General features: G+C 43.9%; 1 protein-coding gene across 2 annotated transcripts in view; it reads left to right on the top strand.

The window, feature by feature from the left end:
- Window positions 1-2369: 2369 nt before the first annotated feature.
- LOC106600995 (C-type mannose receptor 2) overlaps window positions 2370-9469 on the top strand; it is a 48719-nt gene continuing 41619 nt past the window's right edge. For both annotated transcript variants that reach the window (XM_014192828.2, XM_014192827.2), the window contains exons 1-2: window positions 2370-2666; window positions 8636-9070. In XM_014192828.2, the coding sequence (XP_014048303.1) occupies window positions 2549-2666; window positions 8636-9070 (553 nt within the window). In that variant the 5' untranslated portion in view covers window positions 2370-2548. The remainder of the gene's footprint in view (window positions 2667-8635; window positions 9071-9469) is intronic.

The following is a 9469-nucleotide window of genomic DNA, read 5'->3' as shown; positions in this document are numbered from 1 at the left end:
AAGAACTCAAATAATCAAGAAAATCTTTGAAAGGGGGGTCAGGTAGCCCAGCGGTTAAGAGCTTTGGGCCAGTAACCAAAAGGTTGCTGGTTTGAATCCCAGAGCTGACCAGGTGAGGAAATCTGTCAACGTGCCCTTAAGCAAGGCACTTAACCCTAATTTCTCCTGTAAGTCGTTCTGGTTAAGAGCGTCTGCTAAATGACTAAAATATCAAATTAATATAACGAAGTGGGGGAAACCAAACCTGATGGAGAAGTTTGAATAACCTAAAGATGGGTTGGCTGACAACACCATGAGAATGTGGACGCATCAATGAGGCAAAGGCCATGTGGTGGTATGATTCAAATAGCTAACAACCATGTGGGGATTCGTAGGTGGCTAGTTTCAGCTAGTTGTACCTTGTTGATACTGTGTTGAGGTGTTTTGACTAATGTCTATGCTAATATGGCTCAAAATCGCTAGCTAACCAACAACTGTAATGATGTATTTGAGAGACAAGTGCTCCTGGTGGAAATGTATGTTTTCAATAAACATTTTGAGACAAAATATAGTTTACATGTCAACAATCTAAGCCAACCCTGTCTGTTTTGCCCCATTTTTGCTTATGTGTTAAGTTTTGTTGCTAAACATTCAACCCGTCTATACTCCCCAGGGGTTCTCAAAGTGGGGTCCACAGACCCTGAGGTACTGAAGGGGATCCGCGGTCAGATCTCAATCTCCCTATACACTATATCATTTTTACATTAGATTTTTTTAAATAAATATTACAAACAGATTGAATTAATTTTGGCCAAGAGATCTGTAGAATAGGTTAAGAGGGTGTAATACAATGTAACATGATTCATCTACAAATTATGTTCTTAATTAACCCTGGGATACATGGACCTGGATATTGGTATTCACAGTACTCCACCAATTATCAACTCCATCCTAATTTTATTTGATGTAAATGCACTAATTTAAGCTTTAAAACGGGAAAGTTTTCTCTCTGCCTCGAGAGAGAACCGCAACAACAAAATCTTCTCTCCGATGCCAGGCGATGGACCTTTAAAATGGTTTGCCCGGCCATGCACTGCCAAAGTCATAGTAGAACTCCTTGTATGCTATTTTAAAAACAAAAATCTTACTCCAGTTGTGTTCTGATTATGAGGGGGTCCCTGATGAATTTGCTGTCACAAAAGGGGTCCCCAGCCAAAAAAAGTTTGAGAGCCCCTGAAGTAATTATATTTCAACTGTCACATTATTGAATGAATGATTGGGCTTACGTAGTGCTGAATTGATGCCATGAGCGAAGATCACTCTACCATTGAACCACACTGGTATAAAATGCATGGGTAGGCCATAGAGATAGAAGCTCGATCTAGTTCTGTGGGTAGGCTACTACCTTGCATGGTGCATTCGCACGTTGTTTAAAATGTGTGTTAAACTGAGTGTGGTTGTGTGCAGTGCACTGCCAAAGCCACAGATCAATAATGATCAGTGGAGAGGGAGACAGCCAGGGCCCTGAGCCATGCATACTACTAATGGTCAAACAATCACTGTGTTCACAAGAGAGAGGATGAAGCTAACACATCGGTGACACCAGCTTTGTACTGTTAGGCTACGTGTGCAGATTGTGCACTGCACACATACATTATCCACCAATGTAAGATTGTTCTGATTGATGCATCATTCTTGCATTTCCCAACAGATTGACATTGGATTGTTTCCACTCTCCCCAACATCCACCACTACCAATCCCCAACACAGAATCCTTCCAGGGGTGAATATGTGCACCATGGCAGTTTAATTGATTCACGAGGGACAGCAATACTGTGATAATTTAATAATCCAGAATTGTGGAGGCCAAGAAGCCATCACTTTAGTAATTTTTACACATATTTATGAGTTGGCTTTGGGTCTCTGGTTTTGGAATGGGAAGTAAAACTGTTTCTTGTTGCAATCTCACTTGGATGATCTGTGTGCATAACTGTCACCCCACAGCTGCTTTCTTTGGGAAATGATTCTATGAGCCAGAATCTAGTAAAATAAAAATTTCTGTTTTCAATCTCTACTGTCGTTTTAAAATAAGCCAAATCAAGTTTCTATAGGTGTAATAGATATATATTACATTATATATATCTGTAAAACCAATACCTTATTTTGAAGGAAACGGATAGGCCTAGGCTAGCTAGGCTACATATTTGCAGCATGTAACGTATCACAAGCAGGGATGTTGTTACAATGTAACAGCGGGGCGGAGCTCAATAAAATGCAAGATAATAATGTTGCATGTCTGAGATTCTCACACAATGTTGCATATCTGCAATACAGTGTATCTAGTTTGTGCACAACTGTGTGTGAATGTGAGGCGGGCTAGAGTATGGTGACGCTGACGCAACGCGTCTGCTAACTTCAGTTTTAATGACGCGCTAAAAAGACACAGAGCCCACTCTACTCCTCCTCTCATCTGCACCCCATCATACTCACCACCACTCTACCCATCCGTCCCGAAAGGAAAGCTCTCCAGAAATTGCTCCGATTTACAGTTTGCTGAGCAATAGTGGGCATGCCACGCTGCGACCGAAACAAGGATTCGAGGAGAACATGGAAAAATTGCCTTCACTTTTACAAATGCACTTTATATTTATTCATCTTCAGTCTGGAACTAAACAGCAGCGTTTCAGGTAAGATCAATATGTTGCTGTCGAATGCTTCTCGGCTTTTCATTCAAGGAAAACTCTGGAGACCGAGAGTCGCAGACTCTCTTTGTTATGGCATGTCTGAATATCCACCTAAAACTTATTTAGTTGGGTTTTTTTTTTGGGGGGGGGGGGGGTTTAGGAGACCTGGTGGAATTTTAGGGGTACTTTTTATCCGAACTTCACTGGTGCATTGGAATGCCACGAAAGTCCGAATTCTGAGTGTAACCAGATGTGTGTGTGTGTGTGTGTGTGTGTGTGTGTGTGTGCGGGAGGGGGACGGGGGGGTGGCGTTGTATGTGTTTTCTCGTTTGGAAACTTAAAGTGAAGTTCCAATATACCTATAGATACTTTCTTTGGCATCTTCTTTGGAAATGTAAAATTGTAGATATGTCCCACACATCCGTGTCCTTCCTTTGTAAGCTGGTATGGGACTGACGCGTTGCATATATTTGGCACCTCGGGGGCAGATGTGACCTTTACATCCTGTTATATACGTCCATCGCTTCTCCTTCCCCGTGTGCCGTGTAGGCCTATGGACACGACAGTGACCTCTCGCTTTTGAACGCTGACCTGCCTTACTCCTAGGCATGCTATGGGTCGATTTAACATTAAATCTAGGTTTATATGAATGAAGACGGATAACACTAGACTAAAAGTTATTTCAAGAAATACCACACTGTCTCATTGAAATGAAGACAAAGTAGTCCCAGTAACCAACTTGACAGGGTAGACAGCTTTGGAGGTGGGCCAAACTAAAAACAAGTTTTTTTCCCCAATTAAATTCTCAGTTCCTCCCATGTGGAAACATAACTTAAACTTACTTGGCCGATCCTATATCACAAATCCAGAGGGAATTGAACTTTCAACAAGATGTATTCAGTTCTTTGATACTGAGGTCTACACCAGAACATACATTGTGTGTAATGCGGTCAGAATTAGTTCAGTTAGTACAAGGGAGGGAAAACAGTATCAACAAAGCTGAGTATGATGATTCAAGGTGATGAAGTCAAGAAGATGATCATATACTGTAATTCACCAGGTTCTGTTATTACTGTATTATTACAGTCATTGCTTTTGTTTTCTGTGTGATTTCATTGAAAGCACAGTTGTGTCAGCTCTCAACACAATGTCATGTAGGGCCAGATATATTGTTGTGTCTAACTGTAACACCTGCAGTGTGGATGTTACTGGGTTTGTTTGCCATCTACAAAGGCAAGGCAGATCTCCCATTCACATGCTTTCATTCTTGTTTTCCACCATATCTATTTATTCTGTCTTTTAGACACTTATTCACACCCTTAGGTCTACCTGAGTGTACAGGTCTCAGAACAATCCCTGTCTCCTGGGGCTCCGTCTTACCTTTAGGATCATGGAGGAATTTCAGGTACCACCCCTGTGTCTTTGGACTCAAGCTGTACAGAAAGCAGGAAGCCAACAGCCTGATCAGCCCCTAAAAAAATCCCACCCAACCATCCACTAAAGGGCTGATCAGCCCCTAATAAATCCACCCACTCACTGCTGCTTCTCCTCCCCTCCCACTGAGATGTTTCCTGGGAGGGGGCCTACCACCTCTCTAGCTGTTTCAGAGGCTGGCCTGGACCATCATAAAACAAATAGAAACAAACACACTAACAGGCTGGAATGTCCTGTCTATTTGTTGGTTGCTGTTTTTACTGGACAAAGAGATGTTCTGTTTTTATAAAGCTTACCCGGAAAACAAGAGTCCCCTTTCATCGCAAACATCTGTCAAAATAAGAAAAAGGTTCAAGGACAATCCTTTGGTCCCACCACCACACCTTCATCCTAGACCTGGGGGTCTTTAACCTGATACCAGAATCTATCATCATTGTTGTTCTTATCCAATAACATCCACCCACACTTTTACTCCATTTTGCTTCAACATCTATGGGAGTAAAATATTTGTTATCTCACATTTCTATCCCAATATGGTTCCCAGTCCCTGTGCCTCCATCTCTACAGTACGTCTCACCTCAGTGTGGATCAAGTCAGTCACCTTTGTTTCATGTACCTCAGCCTCCACTGGCCCCCCTGGACCTCTGTGCTCCAGCTCCAGTGCCCTGCTCACACCCCCACGCCCATCAACACACCGACCGGAGTTGGAGGAGAAGAAGGTGGTTCTGGGAACATCAACCTCTCTGCTCTTGGCTCCTCATGTTCCGTTGTTCTTGGCTGCAGGTTTAAGGCGCTCTCTTTTGCAGCAGGAAACTGGCATTGGCCTGAGCAGGGTGACGGGGCAGGGAGTGGGAGAGAGGGAGAGGAGGGATCAGGCTAGATGGGTGTTGTTCTGGTTGTACTTTCCCAAGGTTTAACTTTCGTCAAGATTCGGTGAATCTGTTGATCTGTGCTTTACTGTATTCACATCAAACACTTTCAAATCCGCTGCTGGAATTACATTTGATGTTTGTCTTTTACTTAGCAGAGCCGTCTGAGGTTGAACCAACACTTTAAACACAGCTGCAAGGGCCCAGGTGTGAACACTTTGAGAAGTTAGAGCTTCTACTTCACATCAGTAACATCAGTGCCCAGCTTGTTGGGTACTAGTCATGTCCTGTGGGAAATTAGTCATCAAGGTCTAATAGGTAGTCTCAGTTTTACTGCCTTGGTAGCAACAGAAAACCAACATTCCTTTTGTTGTGGCTCTGATTCTCATCATGACAAAAGACTAAATGACATCAGGCTGCTTTTAATAACATGTACGTCTCCTAAAAACTCCTCTTGCCACTCTGTCGTTGAGTGTTGCTAAGCCAAGTGTTAGCATGGCCAAAACCATCATTATGTAAGCCTTGTCAAGGAAATCACCCACCACTGGAAGCAGCACTGCTTACTTCAGAGCATCCGGCTTAAAGTCAGTGCTGTAGATGTCCAAAATGAATTCATTGTTCTGTACTGTGTTTTGACACATTTGGGAAAGGCAAAGTTGATCCTGTAATTTGCCTGCAGCTGGGGTGGATTGCCTGTCACGACAGAGAAGAGCCCGTTAAAAGAGCATATAGAAGGGTTGGATTTTCAGACCGGGGTAGCTGGGAGCACTGCTAAATGTTTTGGCATGGACCACAAGGTAAGAAAGATCCTTGAATTGAGAGGCATCAAAGACTGAGCAACTTTGCTGAACTGTCTGATCTACAAGGTCCATACGGTATGACATTAACAGGACTCAGTTTGTCTTTGCTGTTGGAGAACTGTAGAGAGTGCTTGACTGACTGTAGCAAGGTTATTGAAGACATGCCATTTAATGGAAATGACAGACAATGAGTTCCCTGGAGAGAAATGAGTCTATGGAAAGGTTTTTCATTTCAGACTGCTATGGATTGTGTTACGTTAGTAATCGGAGTCTGAAATTATAACCTCATGGAACCTGCCCCTCATTCTTTTACTTCAATGACAAAGGTGCTATCTAGAACCAAAAAGGCTTATTTGGCTGTCCATATAGAAGAACCCAAGAATCCCTTTTGGTTCCAGGTAGAACCCTTTGGGGTTCCATGTAGAACCCTTTCCACAGAGGGTTTTACATGGAACCCAAAATAGTTATACCTGGAACCAAAAAGGGTTCTTCTATGGCGACAACTGCAGAACTGGGCTCCCGAGTGGCGCATCGGTCAAAGGCACTGCATCTTGCGGCAGGTAGCCTAGTGGTTGCTGGATTGAACCCCTGAGCTGACAATCTGTCGTTCTGACTGTTCCTAGGCAGTCATTGTAAATAAGAATTTGTTCTTAACTGACTTGCCTGGTTAAATAAAGGTTAAATAATAAAAATGAAAAGAATTCTAAGAGTGCATAGTAAAGATTTTTCCAGAGGCGCACCATTACCATGTGAGAAAAGATATTTTGACTCCTGAATCTTTATTGCATCACAATTAGTGGACAGTAAACAGGACTAACAACATGGTGCTACAATGAGATGTCTGCAGCAGTCAGGCTAGCTGGTAATTATATCTGATTACACTGTACAAAGCACTGCCAGTGGAGGCTCACAGCTCTGTGGAACCACTCAGCCATTGTTGTTTAGTAACTGCACCATTTGCAGCATCTGGAAGCTGTCCAAGGCCACAAGCTGACTATTATTTCTCAACAATTTTGCAACAGAGTTTGAGTGAGTCGAGAAAAGCTAGTGCTACACTGATTGAAGTTCTGCATTAATAACGACTTTGTAGAGACTCTTTTTATGGAGATTCTCCATCGTTTTAGTGTTGGTAGTGCTGCAAGGGCGGTGTTGCTAGTTCTGTGAGATAGCTACAGTGGACTGATTAGATGACCTGAGGAGGGGGTTTAGTACTACAGGCCAGGACCCCTATTCTGTGTGTGGACTGAAGTACCCCCATACCAGAGCCAGCTGATTCAGAGGGGTTGGGTTAAATGCGGAAGACACATTTCAGTTGAATGCATTCAGTTGTGCGACTGACTAGGTATCCCCCTTTCCCTATGTTCAGTCCAACGCCCAGTGATCTGTCCCACCTTCCACACATCCTGGCCCCTCGGAGGGCCCCGTGAAGGAGGAATGCAGACGGTCTCTCTCTCTCTGTTTCTCTTCTCTGGACCCAGATTCACTGAGGAGGGCTTGTTTTGGGGTCGTTCCTTTTTTCTCCTTGCTCTTTTTGTTCACTTAACATCACAGCTGCACTCTCTCTCCTCTCTTTCTTCCTCTCTTTCTCTCCCTTTCCGTCTCTCGCTCTCTCTTCCACCAGTGCACACACTTTTGAATCACCTGGCCTTAACCTCCCAATCCCCCCCAGAAGAAAAAGAAAAGCTCAGAGAAGAAGTGGGTCGGAGAGAAAACCACAGTGGGTTTTTGGGAAGGTTGTTGGGTTCTCTTCCCGACATTCCAGCCATAGTGGCTGGAGTCCAGCCAGTATCTAGCTAGCTTAGAGTTAAATACAGTATCTCACTTTCTCTCTACCTCCTCCTCTTATCAGTTCATGCAGGGTTGGAGTATATACAGTATACTTACTCTTGTATTACACAGATCCTACAGTAGAGACCCAATGCCCATAGCACATTGACATTTACATTACTGCATAAGGATGAACTAAGCCAAGGTACAGTTCATGACATTTCATTGTAACTTTTTTTGAGAATTAACTGTAGGGTCACTCTGTCTGGGTAAATTACTGACATAATTAAGTAAAGTAATGACATGTATATTATCCGATATTGACAACACAAACAGATTTTTTCTCCTGATAAAGTTCCAAACCAGTCCCCCAAAACCCCCAGACCGCCCAGTCCTCATTTAGTTCTTCAGCCAACCTTCCCTCACATGACATTCAGATCACAGACTCCCCGTGAGGAGAAAGGCCATTCCAGGTCACATGTCTGAAATGGGGCAAATATCCCAGAATCTGACAGGAAATAACAAATAAATAGACATTACCAACATTAAAAGATGCGTGAAAAAACATGTGCAGCCACATTTTAAAAGCAGCAGCCCCCTCCAATTAACACTTGTCTAGACACATAACCTGGGTCAATGTCTGGTTAAGTTGATACAGGTTTGGGAGCCTCCTATGGTCTTTGATACGCAAATGAAATGATTTCTTTCTCCAACTTGTTTGTCTGTTTTGTCATAGATGTGAGAGGAGATATAACTGGGTGGGCTAGGTATTATTGTGAGAAAGCTAGCCTTTCAACAGCACCACAACCAGCTGAAAGATGTTTGCTCTAGCAAAGCAGGTCATCCATTAACAGTGATATTGATCGTGTTCTCCACAATAGCAGCTAAAGATGGAATAGTTCCTGAACAGTGTTATTGACTGTCCTCTCTCTCTCTCTCTCGCTCTCTTGTGTCTCTCTCTTGTGTCTCTCTCTCTCTATGTCTCTCTCTCTCTCTGTGTTTCTCTCTCTCTATGTGTCTCTCTCTCGCTGTGTTTCTCTATCTCTCTGTCTCTCTCTATGTGTCTCTCTCTCTCTGTGTTTCTCTATCTCTCTCTCCACAGAGCCTGTGAATGGTGATGTGTTTGTGTTCTTCCACGAGGGGGCTCAGGGCTGTCTAGGGGTGCAGGGTCACTCCCTGTCCCTGTCCGAGTCCTGCGAGGATGACGCCCAGAAGTGGAAGTGGGTGACCCGGGGCCGGCTCTTCAACCTTGGCTCTTCTCTGTGCCTGGGCATGACAACAGGAAACTACAGCTCCAGGGAGGACACCTCACAACTGGGCGTCTACCCCTGTGACAGAGAGCCTCCCGGAGTCCGCTGGACCTGGTACTGTTCCCAGGTGTTGGACAACCTCAACCTGTACCTGCCGTCACCCTCGCACCCTGTTAACCCCTCCGCTAACTCCTCAGTGGTGGCCTCGGATGTCAAGCCCCCACGGGAGGGGCTCAAGTGGAGGCTCTTTGGGGACGATCAGGACCTTTGTTCTAGGAGCTATCGTGGTAAGTAGAATATCTTCTGCTTCTGGTTTGCAAAGTCTAGTGGATTACTAAGGGTTGATGACCCTATTTTGGTACTCTTTGTCTGATAAAGGGAAGTGTAAGTTGAGCAAGTCATTCTGGTCAGGAAGTGACCTACATGTAATGTAAAATAATAGTCTTGATTTTATTTTGGTATGGAGCAACAAGACGTCAGTTCGACTCGGGTAGGACAAGGGAGTCAGCCATTTTGCAAAAGAAAATTCAACATATGGTTTGTCACTATTTCTCCCAACAGGGCTTGTGAATGAAAAGCTGAGGCAGGGTTAGTCAGCTGTGTTGTACTGTTGAGGAGGTTACAGCTGTATCTGTTCAGACGCACGCTGCAATTTTTTTGCCCTGGGCCTCTCTGTCGACTCTATG

Source organism: Salmo salar, chromosome ssa03 (assembly GCF_905237065.1).
Source record: "Salmo salar chromosome ssa03, Ssal_v3.1, whole genome shotgun sequence".
NCBI classification, from domain to species: domain Eukaryota; kingdom Metazoa; phylum Chordata; class Actinopteri; order Salmoniformes; family Salmonidae; genus Salmo; species Salmo salar.
Note: the sequence above shows the minus strand (reverse complement) of the source record. Positions and strands in the feature narration are given on the sequence as shown.